Source organism: Acanthochromis polyacanthus, chromosome 1 (assembly GCF_021347895.1).
Source record: "Acanthochromis polyacanthus isolate Apoly-LR-REF ecotype Palm Island chromosome 1, KAUST_Apoly_ChrSc, whole genome shotgun sequence".
Taxonomy (NCBI): Eukaryota; Metazoa; Chordata; class Actinopteri; family Pomacentridae; genus Acanthochromis; species Acanthochromis polyacanthus.
In genome coordinates, this window is record NC_067113.1 from 19,238,126 (window position 1) to 19,258,390 (window position 20,265).

The following is a 20,265-nucleotide window of genomic DNA, read 5'->3' on the forward strand; positions in this document are numbered from 1 at the left end:
ACTTACTATGAGAGGTGTGTCAGTGCCAGAATGCATTGGCTTGTATTTATAGCTCACCATTCCAAGTCTCCCATCCAAAGTGTTATCACCTCAAACTTAGCTGTTGTGTCATACAGAAGCTCATCTTCTCCAACGTTATAAAGTGAACTGATCAGTAAAGTGGCTGAGAAGGTGGTATACATCAAGGTACATTTATTTTTCTTATTCTTGTAATTAAATACATACTGTAAGTGCAAATAGTTAAAGAGTCCAGGGTCTAAAGAACTACAGAGTATAGTTGAACATAGTACAAAGTTGGACAGTTATTCAAACAAGCTAAATATCACCAGATACTCCTTGTCTTCATAGTAGTTGTACAACAGTACCTAAAACATGAGCGTGTGAATTGTTCCTTATGGTTATACAAAAGCAAAAACCCTACAGTTACCACATCTAAGACGCATATTGTTAAATTATTTTGTGCTTGGAAACACCAAAAGGAAATCATTTTTGATATTTATATATATTGACATATACCGAGAGAAGCCCCATCTGCTAACTCAGAAACATGATGCAGTATTTAACATTGGCAGCAGAGCACGTCTGTGGGCATTTAGCCTTTTTGTGCCAAACCATACAGTTTGTGGTAAGCACTGCAAAGCAAAAATGTAGCGTGATTTAAAAACTGCACAAAAGATATCAAATATTTACCCAAGGCTCGACTTCATGCACTTTATAATAAGCAACACAAAAAAAGTCAGTTTCTTTTTTTGTCTTCGAATTGTGTACTTGACTACCTAGAAACAGGATTTTTGTACGTACATGTGACTTGTGTGTGTTAGTGTTTAAACTGCTATAGACAGGGTGAAGGCTTCTCCAGTGGATGCTTTTAGAGAACACCAAGATGACATAGCACTACGCCCCACAGATGACGACCAGGCTATTTAGCAGTGAGCCTGACTCTGAGCTGGACTGGACCGTCAGCTTCTCAGTGAGACAACACGTCTACTCCTCCTTTCTCTTGGCCCCAGGGATCTTTGCCTGGATCCTGGACAGAGAAAACACTTTAATACCACGTTTCCAACAAGGCATTTCATCAAGATTAAGTCGCGCTTATCCTGTTCGTGTCTTTTTATGGCAGTTTGTAGAACCTGCATGTCAGGTTTTGCTAAAATTGGTAAACTCACAACCGTCTGTCCAAGAACTGCACTCATTTCAGTGTCTGTTGGACATGGTGGAAGGTTAGAGACAAACTTCTGTCTTCAGTGTGATTTCTTTTTTTGTTTGCTGAGCATAAATGCTCTTTTCAGTGATGCCCTGCGCTCTTATCTGCAGGCTACTGAGCAGCTCCCCTGGATAACTGGGGCTCTAATCAACGAACAGCAAGTGCTGCTCTTTCAGTTGTTTGCACAAGACAAACATGCAAAAATGCTATCCAACTGATGAAAACTGCTCAGGAACAACTCTGCATGAATCTTTGATCTTTGGGTACCCAGCTTGATTTCCTCTTGTTTGACTTTTACTTCTTGTGTATGAACAAAACATGAATGACAATCACTCACTTCCCCACAACGGAGTTGACCTGGGTCCGTATTAGTCCCACGTACTGATCAATCTGTGCCTGAAAACAAAAGGAAAAATCCTGTTAAAATGCTGCCGAACCGCTTCCAAACTAGGGCTGATTTGAGTTGTCAAGTTCAAATTCCCACCTGATGTTTCTCATAGACCACAGGCATAGTGAACATGGAAACCACAGCTGTAAAGGAACAGAAGGAGTGATGATTAATGTTGTAGCATTCTGACCTAAAGTGGGAATATGTTCAAACAGGAGCATGTTTGTGTCAGCAGGGCCCCAGCACACCCCAACCGCCACTCTTATCTAAGGTAAACTGGAAATGTAAACACATACTGTACAGCAGTGCAGTAAACATGCCCAATAAACAAATTTGGCTCTGTCACAGTGATAGACATGCTGTACTCTTGGATAATACCACACATGAGAGAACAGAGCTCTGTTATGGTCTTCCGATGATTATTGAACTCCTGTTGAGGTGAAATGCTGCAGTGTGTGAGTCAACAGCAGACAGATGTACGAAGTCAGGATGACCTCACCAAGGATGAGCAGTGTCAGGCCGTTGAAGAGAGCGCCCACGTAGGTCAGCAGCCACATCAGAACAGCAAACTGAAATGCAAACGCATACAGAGTGGTTGAGGTTTGAACCGGCTGACAGCGGTGGTAAAAGGCAAACGGTGGTGACATTTCAATGTGAGGCAAACCTTCAATGAGTCGACCAGATCTTGTACCAGGAACAACCTGCGGAGCTCCCTCATACAGGTGTTAGAGTACAGCAGGATTTTGTCGGCATATTTACTAATCTGGTCCTGAGAGAGAGCGATTTCCATCTCCAGGTAGGATCTGGTAACAGATACAGCACAGAAAGAAGTGATACAGATGCATATTCTTGAAAATGCCACAGACCTTTCAATGAACTCCATACAGTGTTATTCAACCTATTTCACTCACTTGAAAGGATGTCCCTCATCGGTCTTCTGCACAGCCTGCAGCACAGACTTGTAGATCCTGAAGCTGATGGTGGCAGAGAGGGCTGCCAGGGCTAAGTAGGCTCCGACACTGACCACACTGAACTGGGTCAGGGAGAAGAGGAGCAGGAGGACGCTGCTGAACACGGCCCCCGACTGCTTCACATTCCTCCAGTAGAGCAGGTCAATCGCTGAGAGGGGGAAAGATAGGACAAACTGTGTTAGGACCCTTAACCACCATGACCTGAGCTCTTCCTCCATATCGTGTTGGCCTGAGCATCCATGGCCGTACTCTTTTCGAAGTGGATTAGGCTGCTGTGCTCTACACACCACACATTTGGGTCAAATTACTGGAAGCTGTTCACAACCCAGGGTCCTCAGGGAGCTCCAGCTGTCACGTGAATCTGTTTTAACCCAGCTTCTTAACCCAGCTTTTCACTAGGTTACAGAGGAGCTGTGAGGTAGCACGAAGGTGTCCAAGCGATGATTTGTCTGTCCACTTTCTTTAGCCCTATATATAGAGTGACCTTTGCAGAAGATAATGCCTGACTGTAACTTGTCAGGCAAGTACCTCAGCCTGCATTGCCACACTCTGGCCTATTTGGCTCCATATTTACATCTGACTCATTCTTATCTTCAGGAGCACCTGGCCTGGTCTCATACGTATACAAACATACATACATACATACAGACGCATTACACTGAAGGTACATTTGCCCGCCTGCTCACGGTGCAGAATTAATGATTGACCAATAGCTCTCCGAATGCAGAGGCAGAAATAGAAGCAGTATCAGCACTTCACAGATAATGCGACATGGCCAGACAGGCCACTCTGGTTACAGATGAAGGATGACGATGCATCAGTCTGGCATTAGTGCAATCAAACACCATGATTTCTCTAACTATATTAGTCAAACAAGAAGGAATATTTGAAATCTACAACGCCAGTTATACATCTGACTGTACTATTTTTTGTCTTCTTTGGGCGATGAGGCCTGTAATCTAAAGCCACTAGCAAAGAGAAGTGATAACTGAGGATTAGCCCAGTGTACCATTACAGCTCCAGCGGTCCTCCTCTGGCAGTCGTCTGTGTCGGCTGGAAACATGGGCCTGTTTCCATGAGAGCTGTCGGCTGCTTGTTTGACTTCTGCTTAAAAGGCTGCCTACCCCGCCACCACTGCCAGTCTAACAGTACCACCATGCATCTGTTCTGTTGGTACCAATACCAGGAATCCTTGGTCAAGAGGCAAGCAGAATTGGTAATGCAAAGTTTTGTGCCAGTGAAGAAGAAAGGATGGCGACTGAGGTCTCTTGGGTGTCTTGCTCTTCCTCTGAGCTGCCTGCCTGCCTGCTCTAATTTTAGCTGTGGAGCTGTGAGCAGCATAGTGATGACGGCCATCTTTACTCTCCACTAAAAGGCATCTGTGGATGCCAAAAAGGCAGGCTAAACCTGGATGGCCAAACAGTCATTGTGACTAAGTGAATCTCTGCTCCCCACACACTAGCTGTACCCACACTGTAAAATACCACATGTATAATCTGTCCACTCTTCTGATCAACCAGTAGTCAGTTATAGTACCTATCTGTCCACCCCAGCATCAAATCAAACACTCTACTCATTCAGGCTCCATGTGCCACAGCTGCTGTTCATGCACCACTCCCCATAGAAGCCATTGTTGCTGGCAACACTGACAAACTCTCTGTGTGGTGTTGATTTGAATGGAGATGCTCACACACACACACACACACACAGAGACAGACAGAACAGACAGAGGTAGCAAAGACAGCAGCTGTAACAGCACACAGACACAACAGACAGCTGTCCTAGGGAGACAGGTGTTGACAGGCGACAGCGACTGTGCCTTGTGATGAGCTGCACAGACTGCACGCAGACTGAAAAGCTTTAGCTGCAGTAGAAGCGTGTACTGACCTGCGGCTCCCATGGCTGAACAGGGAAAGAGGCAGCTGCTTTATCCACGGACAAAAGGAGAGCACTGAAGGGGGAGTCCCCCCTGTACGGGAGAGGAGGGGCCACAGCCACATCAGCAAATCAGCAATCGGCTGAGCAGGGGGGGCTGAAGGGGGAGGGAGGGGGGAGGACGTGTATGGGGTGCGGTTGCCAAAGAACCACATTGCAATCCTGCACACACACACTAACACAAACACACTCACACTCTGACAGTGTCTGTCTGTCTGAGCTCTTTTATGCTCAGGCTTTTAAGCGCAGCCCCGCTGACATTAGACAAAGAGTTGAAGCAGCGACTAAAACAAAAGTCAGCGTATTAGAATGGAGAACCACAGCTCTTTATGTGGAAAGATAGAACCTCAGTAGCAAACTGGTGTTAACACAGCATGCTAAAAACCTAGCTGATAAATGGTACAGACCATCACACTGTAGCCACTGCTCCATTAAAATGCTTTGGTGGCAAGGATATGCTGAGCACCTGCCTGATGCAGTTACCATAGTTACCATGCTCCATTTTCTCCCCACCACTCACTGAGAGATGGAGAGAGGCAGAGGAAGGGGAGGGGCAGGGAGGCAGAGGAGAGAGAGAGCTCTCCTTTGGGAACAGAGATTCATTTGCTCCGAATCTGGGGAATCAGCAGCACATAATGTGTCTGTACCCCGACACATGAAGACAGCCACTCCCTTTATTGTGAAGCACAAAAGCACAATGGCAGGTTGAACACAAGGCTGGAGAGTTATCAAGTCTTTCATCAAATGAATAAAAGAAAGAAGTGTATCAAAAGGCCGACAAATGGTAACTTCAACATTGCACACAATCTGAGCTTGAATTAAAATGCTTTGCTTAGTTTTAAAAAAACAAAAACTAGATCCGCTCTGACAGAGATTTTCAATCCCACATCATTCTACGATACATTCATTTGATATATTCATATCAAGTAATACAATGAATATTGAAATCCTGGGTAGATTCTAAAAAAGCTCAACATCACAGGTTAGGTCTTTTGAGCCCTCAGGACTTAAATCCTAGCACAATCCTAAACGCAGGATGCTGCATCAGAGTTCAGAGGGAGTACAAACGCTGCCCACCGAGACCAGTTAGTTGATATGATTCTTTCCTCTGATATTCAACACAGAAACAAAACAGAAACCCGAGCAAATGATTAGCACCTGTTACAATAATGTGATTTCCCATGCCCCTTTTCTGTAGTGGAACTAGTTTAGACTGACCTCATTAAATCACTGAAGACATCCTTGTGGCCTGAAAGAAGCCATCAGCCAGACTGAGAAAACATGCAAAGAGACTTGAGCTGCCAACAGCTGAGAGTCGGAACAGATTTGGATGGTAATGCCTGCAACTTGGACTCAGAGATGATAACTTTAAAATTAAGTGTGACATGAACATGATGAACTTTGAATTTTTTATCAAGGGGATAGTTTAAGATGCCGCTGGTTATTCACATGATAGTGAAGCATGGATATTTGCTGTTGTATGTGGAGATATGTCAGCATTTAGACAGCACAACAACAAAAAAACAGTTTAAACTCAACTCAAATATTTCAGCTCTCCAGCAATCTTTACTGTATTTCTAAGGCTTTTTAGTGAATAGTTCTGTCTACAGCAGTTTTAATGTGGTAGGCAAGTTATTAAAAAAATCTGAACTATTCTCTTTCTGAACAATTCAAAAGTTTGATAGTCAAAGACAAATTACTGCCACGTAACAAGAAAATAAATCTTCCAAAAGGAGTCTTCCTAAAAGTTGTGTGCAACATATCACAGTCAACTGTGTAAAGGTTCACCTGTGTTTATGTATTTTAAAATCTAATACATAAGGCGTATATTTTCTGGCTCTCCAGCTCCTTTCAAGTTGTATTAAGAAACGTGTTTTATTCAATGATTTATATTAGTGGCATGTTTTGTAATATATTTAAGACTATAACTTTTTCTGATAGATGAAAATAAGACTCCCAAATTCACAAATTACTGAGCATTTGCCACTCACCAAGGACACACAGTGGAGAGTATACATTCTGACCTGCAGCAGAAGAAAAAACCTCTGAGCTACTGTGTGTCACATTAAGTCCTGTGAGTGTGAGTTATTTTGAATAAATCCTGCATTCGTGACTCAGTTTTGAAATCTGCATCACAGTTTAATCATTCCTGAGGAGTTCGGTGGCAGTGAGTCATTAATAAGCACTGCAATGAGAATGACTAAACAAAAATGCCTACAGCTTCAAGATGATGTACGGGAATTCAAGAACAAAAAACACATCAGCTCAATTTCATTCTTTGGGATGCTGACTGTATTGGCTTAACCTGATGCGTTCCAAATGCTGTGGACAGATCTCATCATGTTACACAGTCTCAGACATTATTTCAGACTGAATTAAATGGACAGTAACTCAGCAGAATAACAAAAGGTTGTTTTTTTTTTGGGTCATTAAAGTGCTAGGCTGCACTGCCAAACGCAGATACTGTTGTGGTCTCTGTTGTGATGCAATGAACAGACTATTGTATTGCATTCCCACTGCTTAGCCAAACCTATAAAAGATGGGAGATAATAAACCACCACCAGAGTGGAGGAAGGGGCGCCATTTTCTCTCATGGCCCCTTCAGTGAGCCGTCTGTGCTATGGAAACAGACGGCCGGAGGATGCTCTTCTCCGGCCTAGTCTCTGCAAGGTGCCATGGCAGCTGAGGAGATAGGGCTGATGTAATCAGGATGGGTGTGCCCTGGTTTCCATGGAGACAGTCTGTCAGTGCCATCCGGATGCTCTGACTGCGTCGTTACACAAAAACAGAGCATACGCCACATAAAACCAGCTCCCTAGCACAGTTACAAAGTGGGGAGGGCGATAACAATGACACGCCTCAGTCCCTAACACTGGCATCCATATTAACATGCACCCAAAGCAGATGGCTCCCAGCATGCTGGTGTGTGTGCACTTATTTTCCAAAACACCCACCAGCGTCTGTCACCCCCCCATCCTCTGTTTTTTTTCCCTCAGGTGTACACACATGAAGCAGAAAGGATCTGACTTAAGGGCGTGTCCACGTGAAAGGACACGCACGTAAACAGCACTGTTTGATTCCCCAACACTTACAAACACTGTTAGATGACAAATGTGCACATGCAAAGCACACGCCACTGTGTCATGAATATTTAACCTACATGCAGCAAAAACGGTCCATCGTTCACAGCCACAAAACACAGACAGTTGATGAGGAAATCACAGTAAACACATCAGTACCCTGGCCCTTCCAGCTGCTCCAGGAGCTTTCCTTCTTGGTCACGTCTGCAGTGGCCTGCATGCTGGTGATCAGTTATGTCCCTGTTCTCTCTCTCTCTTTCTCTTTATGGTCTCCGTTTTCTTCTTTGTCTCCCTCTTCGGTAGCACCGACTCACTCACTCATCCCAGGAAGGCATGAATGGTCGAAAAGGATGCAGGAGAGAGGCTGAGATGACAGAGAGGGAGGAAGGGAGGGAGGGAGGAAAGGTTTCCAAGGTGCTGCCGGCTCGCGGAGCACAAAGACTGACGCCGCGGAGCAGCGCTGGCTAGAACAGAAGGAGCAGGGAAAGTGCGTATGTGTGCCTGTGTGCTGGGGGAGGGAGGAGTGGGGGGGCAAATTGTAAACACCACACCACAGTTTTTGCGGCGGCAAACCATCCATGCAATGATTAAGAGCCTCGGGGGATAAGCGGGTGGGTGGCAATAGTCGGCAGCAAAGCTTTCTTCATGAAAGGGAAGGTAGACTCTGATGTACCTTGTAGTGTGTTGTTTTTTGTTTTTTTTTTAGCATCGCAGCATATTTATTAATGTAATGTGAAATATATGCTATAAATACAGGATGTACCACATGCTGTGCAACCGAAAAAAAAGTCATCTTCTAGTCTGATGTCATGCTGCTCACCAGACAGGATGCAATAGCAGCGTTTTATGAAGGCTGAAAATGGCTGGAGTTGATAGCATGAAGCTAAAGAAAAACATGGCAAACACCCAGCTCTGTTGTTTTTTTTTTTAATTTGCTCATAACGATATTTAAGCTTACAGCTGGAGATCCAAATAGCTTTTTCCACTATGACTCACTTATAATTGAAGAGGCAAAGTGCTAGTTCTTAATAATTCATAACAAGAGACACTGTGCATTACAGCACAAAGCTCCATGTTTAGTGCCTTCAGGATGTGTTTGTGCTTTATGATTTCCTCCCCAGAACACATTTGAAATGCAAATTGAGCTTTAAAGAGAACTGTGACTGAGAAAGCAAAGCAAGGTGCTTACAACCACAAAAAAGACAGCATGGCCACTGTTCTGTCAATGCTGAGCAGCAGAAAAATTTCTTGATAGTTGGGGCAAATGTCATTTTTTCAATCCTATCAAAGCTGTGTCCTGTCCCCCCTGTCCTCCCCCCTGCAGACAGCCACACCTCACACCTTCTGCTTACTGCAGCCTTCACAACCCTCGATGCCAATACCGACCAAGAGGAAAGGAAAAAGCTAATTTCTCTGAACCAGACTGAACATGCTCCCCCATCACTGTTGCTATGGCGACTGGCATGGAAGTGCTCTGACTGATGAAAACAATATCTGCTGGTCTTCAGTAGAGCAGCAAAAAAATAAAAGGTGCACTCTGCCCTCTAGTGGTGGCGAAAAAATACATGTGACCTGCTTTTTCGTATTTCCAGAACTTTCTTACAGTCTGGATAAACAAAACAAGACAGCTGTTTTTGAGCTGGCATTCAATCCTGTTGATTTATATTTCAGATACTGACTATTCACCTGACTCAGTCTGCTCAAGTGGGGTGTCGGCAGCACGGGAGAAATCCATGCAAATCCATGTTTCCTTAGGGGCCACGCAGGAGCAGATAGAAGCAAAAAAAAATCTATCTGGATGTGATTTTCTTTTGCACTACAAAGATGCGAAATTTAACAGGAAGCCTTCGCAGCCCTTAAGCAGGAGTGTGCCCCAGTTTTGACATCATAGGCTTATGTAAATCCAGTGTTTACAAGGACAGACAAAACAGCTAGTCGAAGTCAAAATATCCTTGCCAACATCAAATATGCAGCTTAGACAGCATTAACTGCTGAGTGCGACTGGAATATCTGACTTATCTAATCGCAGCATGTTGCAGAATGATATAAGAAGTCAGATGCTGTCAAAGATGCTGCAAGAGCTTTTTCATGAACATTTTCAATCTCACAATTCGTCAACGCTGAGGCTACAGGTTAGAGAGTGAAGCTGATGAGTTTCATTCGACATGCACAGACGTAGATGAATGCACTCTTACTCGGCTTGTACTCAAATATACCACCAGGGGGAAGCAGATCTGGGGAAAGCTCAACACAAGCACTCCCCCCGCCCTGTCTCACACACTCAGCAGTGGAATATCCCACCTCTTTCAGCGATGCCTTTTATTTGATGGCCTTGTCAACAAAGTAGTGCCAAAGCACACCGTGCAGGTGGCTACCAGGAGGTAAACAAACGCATGTAGTGGATTAGTGGTTAGAAGTAGAAAAAAAGCTGTCAATTACATCCAGACTGCTTTAAAATCCTCAGATATGAGGCTTGAAACAAATGCACATGCAGTCACTTGGGCATAAAGACACATCAGCAGATGCAACAATACCTGTTCCAAAAGCTGTCAGTGCTCATAATAGTTGTTTACAGAATGAACCACGGTAAAGCCACTGCAACAATGAAAAGATTACAGACATATTTTTTTGTGAAATCCTTCTTCTCCTACAAAGAGATACTAACAGTGTTACATTCTTGTGCAAACAGGGACTGTGTATCTCTATGAAAACACCAAGTGTGAATAAGAATAGAGAAAAATCAAGAATTTTAAGACTGACCTTTTTGTTTATTAAAGCCCTCCATGAATACGGATACAGCAGGTTTTCCTAAGTCTCCTTTGCCCTCACTGGTGATCTTGTGCGTGTCATCCTGGTGGGGCTTTTCTGATCTCACCTCTGGAGGCACGGCAGCAGTGGGGGGCTTGGGCTTGCTGGGGCGATCCTCCTCTGTTTTCACTGGGTTCTTGACCTTTTCTGTGATCAGGGGCTCAGCTGGCACCGCCTCAGTGGTACTGCGGGGAGGTACTGCACTAGGAATCAGGGGAGAGGGAGGGCTGACTCCCTGCTTGGGACCACTCAAACCCTGCTCTCTCTTTGGGCTTTCTTCAGACGCGGATTCAATGAAGAGATCACTGTCAAGCTCTGCCTCTCTCTCTTCCCTCAATATACTGTAGGCTGTGGGTGGAGCGTGGCTTCCAGCAAGGCCAAAACCACCCTTGGCGACTGGGGGATTGTCAAAAGGGTTGTTAGGCTGGCTGAAAGTGCCCTTGCTTTTAGGCGGCTCTGCAAATGGGTTGCTACTGGCCTTGGGAGGCTCCTCAGACACCAACTCGATCTCTGAGTCTCCAGACTCGGCGCTGCTGCCATCATGCTCCCTGCTGCTGGCCTTTGTGCCTGGGCTGCTTTTGGAAGCTGCAGGCTTCACTGCCTCAGCCTTGAACTTGTCATGCGAGGGGAATTCTTTTTCTGCGCACAAAGAAATGCAGAGAAAAGTAGGCATTAGTGTCCTTCATTCACAGTACAAATCCAGATACACAGTACATGTGCACATAACTCAAAGCTAGATTATTTCAGTTTTGAAAGAAATGACACTGTAGATGAAATGCTGAATTCAGAAGCAGTAAATGACTCAAGCCTACTAATGCTACTGATATGCTACAATTCAGCATTTTACATTATGCTACTATTGTAACTTGTAGCTGTAGTGACATCTTAAAGTAAATTTAGTCTCACTTTAAAGTGCTACTGTAGTGCTGACTTTAGTGCCATAAATAAGTCTGACACATGGGTGGGCAAAAAGAGAATATTTACCAATGATAAGATGTAAATTTATCTAATTTTATATGATTTCAGGTGTCAGTGAGATAATTGATTTGTCAAGGAATGGATTTAGTTCTCTTGACTAGACAAAAACACACACTCTAATCGGGTTATTTTATTTATAAGCTGTGTCTGTTACCAGTTTCCAGAAAGCTTGTTATACCAGGACATATACTGATACTGTAATACAAAATGACCCAATAGTATTTGAACATGTGGCAGGTGTTTATGTGTGAGTCGATGCTGTGCCTACGTGTCGGCGAGGCATTGGGAGTGGAAGCAGGGCTGTCGTCCTCTGGCTCAGATAGTGTCACCGTGGGAACCCCCTGTAAGCCCACACTCAGGACGTTTTCACGGTCACTAACTGAAGCGGGCTGTTGCTTTGGCTCAGCTTTAGCCGCTGGAGGCTGCGACTCGGTCAAGGTGATCTTCACTGGGCTGGCCGACTGTGGGGTGCTACCCAGGTTTCGGTAGGAGCGGTAGTCCGTCAGCTCCTCATCAGATGGTTCCTCCACGTAGGGGAAAGAGTGAGAGCCCAGTGCTGGACCTAGATTTTCTTCTTCCTCATCCTCCTCTTCATCCTTACCTTTTCCGGGGCTCTTATCTATGTAGCTGCCCAGTGAGTCATACCCAGCTGAGCCTTTATCCACCAGGCTGTGTAGAGCCCCCTGGTGCTGGTCGTGGCGCTCATCACTGTGGCTGATATCCATGTAGTTGTAGGATTCTGTCTTCTCTGAGGCTAGCAGGGATTTTGGCATGTCATCGGTCAGGCTGGAAGTCATCTTGGTGTTGGAACTGAAGCTGTAAGTGTCACTTGAGAACTGATCCAGGGCAGAGGAACCAGAAGAGTGCTTGGAGGGCTTCAGGTCATCAGACAGGTAGGAGGCTTCCCGGCCTGATGTGAAGCTCTGATTGGACAGCAGGGAAGTGTACACATCGCCATCATCATTCATCGGCTTCCTAAACAGGCCAGACATGGGATCACCTACAAAAACAGACAAAGAGAGAGCAAACGTGAAACTCAGTTGATGGATGAGGAAGAATGGCAGCACTCTCTGTGTTACACGATTGAATCAAACCAGCCAGCGCCTGAACAGTTTGATTAATGAAAACATCCAGTTAAACAAGGCTATGCTTCAGCCGGTGCTGCTGCCAGGGAGATGGGCTGTGGCACTGAGAGAGCAGCACAGTCAGACTGGGTGTCCGGCTGTGCAGATCAGCGAGGATGCAGTAACAGAGGGTACTTGTACCCAATGAGGGACAAAGGGGGATTGTTCAGGCCCCAAAAACCCACAGAGCCACAAACAAAGTCTGTTCTAAATCATGCAGGCAAAAGGATGCCTGTAGTCACATATCTGTTGTGTAATGACGAACCCTACATGCAAACAAAAAATTGACAAGTGTCAAGAAAATTAACATACAAACACGTAAGATATGAATATTATACTGTATGTGTGATCTGGCAATTTAATTCCACTCTGTGTGTGAGATTGTGTGTGCTCTGCTGTGAAATATCACACATCTCACTGAATAATTTGTTACAGTATTGCAGAGAAATGTTAAAAATGCTGATATTACATACAAATTGCAAACCATGAAGAGATGGACTTGTTTGGAAAGTTAAAGATCAGAAAAGACCGTAAGTCAAGGTCAAGTTAAGTATTGACATTTGTTGACTTTATTTCCGACTTCCGGTGTAAGTTGTGCAAATCCCCAATGAACACATGCTGCTTCCTGTACTCATAAAACAAAAATAAGCTCCAATCTTCTCTGTACACACACATAAACACACACTACACAACATTGAGTGTTACTATTTCTGTTGTGCTGTGTACAAATCAGAGTTTATACTTCCACAAACTGAGCTTCTCCTGCTCTCCAGCCCTGTTTCTCCCAGGGCAGTGGTGGTGCTATAAATAGCTTAGGTCCAGCTGCTGGGCTGGATGAAGGGGGAAGATTTAAAATAGCAGCCTCAGGGTTAGGTCTGGAGGATGCAGACTGAGTGACAGAAGACCCAACAGGTCAGGACGTCCCGTCCCTCCCTTTGCTTCCTCTTAAAAGCTCCACCACCCTTCCCTTCTGCTGTCCTTCCAATGGCTGCTTCCTCAGTCATTAACAATACATCATACTGCAGTACAGTGGTATAAACACTGCATACCCATGCTGGGATACAAGAAAAGGGGCGACGTAACACAGAAGAAAAACTCAAAATATTTTTGAGCTTTAGGTTGTTTTGTATTAAACAGGCTAAAGTGTCTTGTAGATCCACATATGAACTGCATGTGAACCTAAATAATACTGTAGATTGCTGTTGATCCCACTCAGTTCAGCGACACGAATGCCCTTGATGTAACACTAAAGTGAACCAATGAATAATCCTCTTAGAGCACCACCATGGTATAGGTCCCATCAGCCATCGCCCTGGCAACACCATCATAATCTAACACTGCACAAATAAATGCTGTGTAGTGGGAAGCACTCAAAGCCACTACAAACGGCAGATAGAGGTGATCTCTGGAGCCGTGAACTGCTGGTAATCCTATTGACTGTAGGCAACACCCCCTCTTCTCTTTATCACAACCCTTCTACGTCAGAACACAGATAAACAAACCAGCAGTTGCATAAGGTATCTGCAATAATTAAGAGGCTGGATGCTCATCTTCAACTGCCATGAGGGCAGCAGCTCTGACCAGCTGCTTGACAAACTTGGTGGAGAATCAGGGCATTCTGAATCTGTTGATATAGCATAGCACCCAGACACTGGACAAAAAAAAAACCCACAAGGCTGAAACAAATGCTTCACTGCAGTCAAATGGGATTGGACATGACAACAGAGAAATTCTCAGCTCACACTGTGGCCACGCAGCATAATCATGTCACTGAAAGGAGATGGTGCAGTTAAATAAATAAGTCCTGGTGGATGTGCTGTGAAGGGGCAGCCCTTTTGTTGTCCTCTGTGCAGCCAGTGCAGCGCTGAAAATAATGCAGCCTGACAATCTGTGCTATGGCGAGGCATAGGCTCCTAATTATCAAGCAAGAGACAAAAACATGTGAGAACAGATGATATCAGAAGGGTCGGAGTTGCAAAATGAATATATTATCACTGAAAATAAAGGTTTGCTGAGCAGCTTGCACAGCAGGGTATTTTCCCCTTGAAGAACCTGACCTGCTGCAGTTACACAATGAGGAATAAAGTGAAGAGACAAACATGAATAATAGAGACTTTAAAAATTATTGAAAAAATACACAGAGAAATTGTACTTTTTCCTCCTCACAAATTATGCTTGGTAGTCTCGAGAACATCATGTTGTGTCACTTCTTGCAGCCAGAAGTTCAGTACAGAGATAGAGAAGATGTTGCTGATTCCATTACCCACAACAACAAGCTGAACTCAAAATGAGCAATCTCTGTCAGTCTGTGCGCTCCGAGTACATGCGGTCATTATAATTTCAGCCATATTTTAGCTTTTCCTTGGAGCATCTGTGACTCTGCAGCTCTGCAATGATTCCATTACTCCATCCATGACCCTCTCAGATGTGGTGTTACCTTTCAGGAGTCCTCTTTCACAACACGACCTTGTGTAAACCAATCCATCAAGACTCTTACTGTGGCTCTTCTTTCAAAGCCATCTGTGCCTTTGATGGTAAATAATATGCTGTAGCTTATGACTTGAGTGAGTTATGGATTGTGCTTTTTACTGGGAATTCTACTATGCTTTGTACGGAAATATAACAGGAATCGATTTGATAACATGGCAAATACACAATGACTGAGTTGCTAGTGCACATTTTACACAAATTAGTTGTTTACTTGGAGAAAAGGCCTTTCTATGTAATAGGATTTTTGAAAATATATCGAAGTACATATTCTGTAGTGGTGTTTGATTTGGTATATGTTAACAGATAATCTGTGCTACTTGATGTCTGATAAACACTGGTGTCATCCCATGTGGGGACGAGCCAAATGCTTGGCATGGCAAAGGAATAAAAACTAACACATTAACTAGAAGAGAGAGCGCACTGCCCTGCCAAGATCAATGTCTTAGCGCAATTTTAAAGAAAGTGATCCCCCACAAAAATGTGTTCTTGTTCTGGCTGTGCTCTACCTTTCTACCAAGTTTAATTAAATGTAGTTGTATGTTCACTTCAGTGCCATTTATTGCAGTTTTCTCAGTGCTGTACCACTTTTGTGTTGTTGCATTTCAATATGAAATTTGCTGTATTTGCAGCTCCTTTACACCTAAACATAACTGACATCCATGCAAATTTAAAGCAACTTTTTGATGTAAAAGTCAAAACAAATTTAAACAAGTCAAAGTGAATGGCAGGGGAAATTATGGGGATTTTTCAATGTATAATGATATATAATAATAATAAAAAATGACAACTAAATGCAGTTCCATAAAGAGCAGTATTTGCTTTTTACTATTAATCTGGACTATAGAAGTGAATCACAGCATAGTTCATTTGATTCTACTGGGGGGCGGCATATTAGATTATTGGATTCCTATACTGAGCGTCTTATTCTTCAAAGTTTAACTGAGATCCACTTAAAGCCTTAATGGCCTCTGACTTTAAAAGCCTTGGTTATGACATTTATGTGTATCGTGTATTGATTACAATATTCTTGGCTGAATAAATATACATGAAAACCAGTCACTAACTACCCCACTTTACTGTCGGGAAAGAAGAACAAAATGGAGAGCACAAAGACAGCCTATACTGAACACTGATGTACAACAAAACTACTAGCAGAGGTCGATGGAGAACAGCTGTGCTGAGGGACTCTGCTGCTCTGCTGCATTGATCCAAAACAACAAGGACATACAATTACTGTATCAAACATTGGTGAATCCACCACTCTTAAAAAAATCACTGAGGGCCATAGAGGGCAAATGTTATTGTTGTGCCATCAGCCTTTGTCAAAGACAAATCAATTGAGCTGGTTTTAAATAAAAGCTAATCTGCCTCCATTCAGATTCTGAAGCCACGGTACGTGCTGTACCTGTCTTCTACTGTATCGATCATATTATTCTTGCTTGGATGGGGCTTTATGGATGAACAGAGAAAATGTGGGAGGATCCAGACTGAGTGTCGGCAGGCTGTCTGCTCTGGGTCAAAGCTGTCAATTCAGGGTGACTTTGAATTGACAGTTTGCTTTCATTGTACAGCCTGAATCTGGCACTAAAGAGCACAGATGCAGGTAGGTAGGCAGCAAAGAAAGACTACAATAACCACAACAATAACCTACACATCTACTCACAAAATTTTTAATGGACTTTTTCTAAGTGCATTTGCTGATACTTGCTCTAATCCCATGAGCAGTTTTGCACTTCTGTGCTCAGGGATTACTCTGTGCCCACAAGCTAGAGAGCTGAACTGAGGCAGGAAGATCGTAAGCACAGCCTAATGTTTCACATGCTGGCTTTTAATCGTTTTCTACGTGAACACATGGGATCAAAAAACATTAGACATCATGACGTATGGATATAATGAGAGCACTGATGCTTTGTTATTGTCTGCAGCAGTGGGGCTTTAAGGTCTTGGCCTGTCACACTTCTATCTGTCCTACTATCCCTGAGCATTAGCTAATTTGTCCTGGAGACAGATGAAGATGATTCAGATTATAAACCCAGTTAATGCTTTTTCCAAATATGTAAGGTTCTGGGCAACTTGTTCCACTCTAAAAAGCAGAACACCTTGCAGCTGCACAATAAAGTGCCTGTGTCAGAGGAATATAGTAAATTACATGTATCTCTAAAGGAAATATGCAATTTGTTGTAGTTCCAATTTTTCCCGAACAGTTTTGACCATTTGAACTATCGGCCTCCTCATCACAGCCTCGCCTCTTTCTCCATTAAGCTCTTCCCCTCCTCCACCCCTGTATTATCTTGCATCTTTATCATCTCGTCTGAAAAGACCTCACACTGCTCTGCCCCCCTGGGAACAGGAGCACAGCTCTCGCCAAGGAAAGGCACAAATGCACTGTGCTGGCTTATGCAGTCCGGCGGAGTCCACTAAGTGCTTTCTCTATCTGAAAGATATGGAAAAGACCCAGCCAGACATATGCTGTCTCATCCTTGTCACCAATGATTTGCTGAAACGGAGAAAGTCTAATCCACCTCTCAGCCACTGGATTGTGGGAGCAGGTTTCTCATGACTGATGGACTTTCTCAGGACATGATTAAGTGGTACAATTGAATTTTGAGTTGGAAATATGAAAAGTTTTCTGGGAAAAGAAGGGTATCAAAATTTTTTGTGCACAATATGCACTTAGTTTTCTTCTAGACACACCATCTGCTAAAGACAGACTTAACAGTGTTGTTTTCGCAGCACAGACTTGGCCATGATGCAGCAGCATCTTTCACAACTTTATTTTCTCATGCCTCTTAAAACTTGCATATGATAGGAAACTTCTGAAGACAGAAGAGGCTATAATGTACTGTACTGTCTGTGATTCAGAGATAAGGTTCTGTCCTGTGGTAATTTAATACAGCTGAAATCAGCATTATCTGGGTCCTGTGGGTAGATCACTGTTGTGAACAAGATTTAGGACAAGCATGGTTCGATTACTGAGAGGCAATTCTAGACATCTTGAAGGGATACAGTTCCGCAGTTCGTTCTGTTCAAAGGCTAAACTTCTTTCCTGGCTACAGTAAAAAAAAAAAAATCTCTCCAAAGGTATTATGTTGTTAATATTGATCAGCAAAGACAGACAGAAAGACAGTGTTAACTTTTACAGAGAGCCTGTTGGGAATTAATGTGTTTGACAAAGATTAGAGCAGACGATAACATGCCTAGTTAAAAGGGTAATGTCCACTCTGCATTTCTGGATGTGATGAGATCTGCACTGTTCCCACCAAGAACATGAGTGACAAAGTGGATTACTTCACTGGTCTGGACGCGGCACAGTGGGAGTCGCAGCAATAACAGACTGCTATTCTTTCCTCTTTTAGGAACCAAAACAAAGTCTGTGCGTGTTTCTCTGTGTGCACCTACACACATTTGAGCTTGTCTGGCACACTATTATGAAAGTAGAGCATGTGCTTTGTTTACTTTTTCTAGAAAGTGAAGCCCAGCACTGAGTCGCCAGTTCGTAATTTCACACAGCATTCATTTCTGCTGAGTCTGCATGAAGAGGATCATTTTTAGCTTCTTTGTTTGCGTGTGTTATGTAAATTTTGCAACTTCCTTTCTCATTAAACAATGCTTTTAATAATGCTGTTGTACCTAAAGGATTTACAAAGAAAATACATGTTTCTTTCCTGTTTTTGGACCATCAGCAGCAGCCGGCGTAATGAGAATAGCCTGAGCGGCAAAGGGAGGAAAGTGGGCAATGCTCTTCTTTTTTTTTAAAGCACAATCTCATGAATTTTTCAGTGAATTCGTGAATAAAAGTGCAGGGCTCTAGTTTTGCTCGCCAAGCGAATAGTGAGCCCTGTTTCTTCAGGATTAAAAATAGCAGCATGAGCCGAGCTGTGCTGAGAGTGACGGACTTAGAACTGAGGTCTGCATTATCTGCCCACAAAAACACTGCCTCCAGCATCCAATAATGGAACAATATTGTTGATATGGTCTGAGGGGACACAGGAAAGGGATGCAGGACACCATCTTGCATTCTACTTTTTACTTCAGGATGAGCTAAATCTTTCGGTGAAGTCTCTCAGTGTTGACAAAATGTGGGATTAAGCTGTTGTCTGGCTATGGAAGCTGGTGGGTTTTAAGCCTCTAATCTATTTATCAGCCCTCTGGTCTCATCAGATCAAAAAGCAGGTATTTTATCGTGGGCCTGGGAGATGAGGAAGCTGGTGCAGCAGTGAACAGGCCCTTTAAAGTTCAACAGGCTATTTGTTAATGGCTGCTGCATCCCATCTGAACCCTCCCTGCAGACCTCATCAACACAAGAACTGCGCAGGCAAACAGGGAAAATGTAGTGTACATGATGTTTCATAACTATCAAAGGCTCCAACTGAGTCTGAATTTAGTTTGGAATGTGTTTAGCATTAATCCAAACAGCACCACTGCTGTGGCAGCTGATTTACTATCACACTGTGGAAGTTGCAAGCTTTGTTTTTGTGTTTTCAAGCCCAGAAGTTTTAACTCAGCTGACCGACAGGCCGTCTGTCGTAACGCTCAATATGTGACAAATGGCTGCGTCTCTCGCTGTGTTTACACCTCAGCGTCGAGGTGTTGTGTTCTTGCGTTTGGTAATTTTAGAAACGAAGCGCCAGTCGTTGCTAAATATGAACGTTTAGTTTAGATAAGTGCGAGTTTTACCTGTAGATGCAGTTTCCATAGCAACGGCAGGCCTTTTCCCGTCGTCCTGGTAAGGATGAAATTGTTGATCCAGGTCGCCCGCCGCGTCGCCGCCTCTCGGCTTAAAGTCTTCACGCAGCTCGTCGAACCGGGTCGGTGTGTTCCCAAACAGGCCGTTCCTCTCATAGTCATCCCCAAACCACTTCCCCTCCGAGCCTAGCTCCTCACCGGGCTGAGCAGACATGCTTTTACCCCTGTTGTAGGACAGAAGACACACTCGCTTAATGGGCTGCTTCTTCTTCTTCTCGACCGCACACTACCGGGCTGCACTGTAAATGAGCGACTAGGATGGCTGACAGAGAGAAACACGCAGCGAGGCAGGCAGTGGCTCCTAGCTGGCGTCTGTCAGCTGAGCCTGGGGTTTGTAGAGACGCCACGGACGAGGCGGTTCGGTCGGTCGGTCGGTGGGGAGCAGGAGGAGTGATGAGGGTGATTGTTTTAGTTCACTGCTCCGGCGGTGACGTCATGGTGTCCGTTAGAGTCAGCCTGTATTCGGGGCAAATTCAGAAAAGATATTTACAGACCGCAGATATGAAGTCAAGTGTACGAAATCAACACAGTTCGAAAATAA

At 44.0% G+C, this 20,265-nt stretch overlaps 1 protein-coding gene across 3 annotated transcripts; it reads right to left on the minus strand.

The window, feature by feature from the left end:
* Nucleotides 1–177: 177 nt before the first annotated feature.
* Nucleotides 178–20,153, minus strand: rtn1a (reticulon 1a). Of its 3 annotated transcripts, XM_022221840.2 has the most exons (9): nt 19,656–20,153; nt 11,633–12,364; nt 10,339–11,025; nt 2,504–2,711; nt 2,257–2,395; nt 2,092–2,161; nt 1,689–1,735; nt 1,542–1,600; nt 178–1,027 (listed from the first exon to the last, which is right to left on the minus strand). In XM_022221840.2, exons 1-9 carry the CDS (start codon nt 19,876–19,878, stop codon nt 985–987), a joined length of 2,208 nt encoding a protein of 735 aa, XP_022077532.1. In that variant the 5' UTR covers nt 19,879–20,153; the 3' UTR covers nt 178–984. The 3 variants fall into 3 exon arrangements, with proteins under 3 accessions (XP_022077532.1, XP_022077541.1, XP_022077549.1); XM_022221849.2 differs by lacking the exons at nt 10,339–11,025; nt 11,633–12,364; nt 19,656–20,153 and adding an exon at nt 7,738–8,092; XM_022221857.2 differs by lacking the exons at nt 10,339–11,025; nt 11,633–12,364; nt 19,656–20,153 and adding an exon at nt 4,451–4,581.
* Between the last annotated feature and the right edge of the window lie 112 nt (nt 20,154–20,265).

Excerpts from the sequence above, each read along its gene's own strand:
- rtn1a (XM_022221840.2), bottom strand. The coding sequence starts at position 19,878 with ATGTCTGCTCAGCCCGGTGAGGAGCTAGGCTCGGAGGGGAAGTGGTTT. Across the intron at positions 12,365-19,655 it reads TATGGAAACTGCATCTACAG|GTGATCCCATGTCTGGCCTG; the intron begins GTAAAACTCGCA and ends CTGTTTTTGTAG. Across the intron at positions 2,396-2,503 it reads GATGAGGGACATCCTTTCAA|ATCCTACCTGGAGATGGAAA; the intron begins GTGAGTGAAATA and ends ATCTGTTACCAG.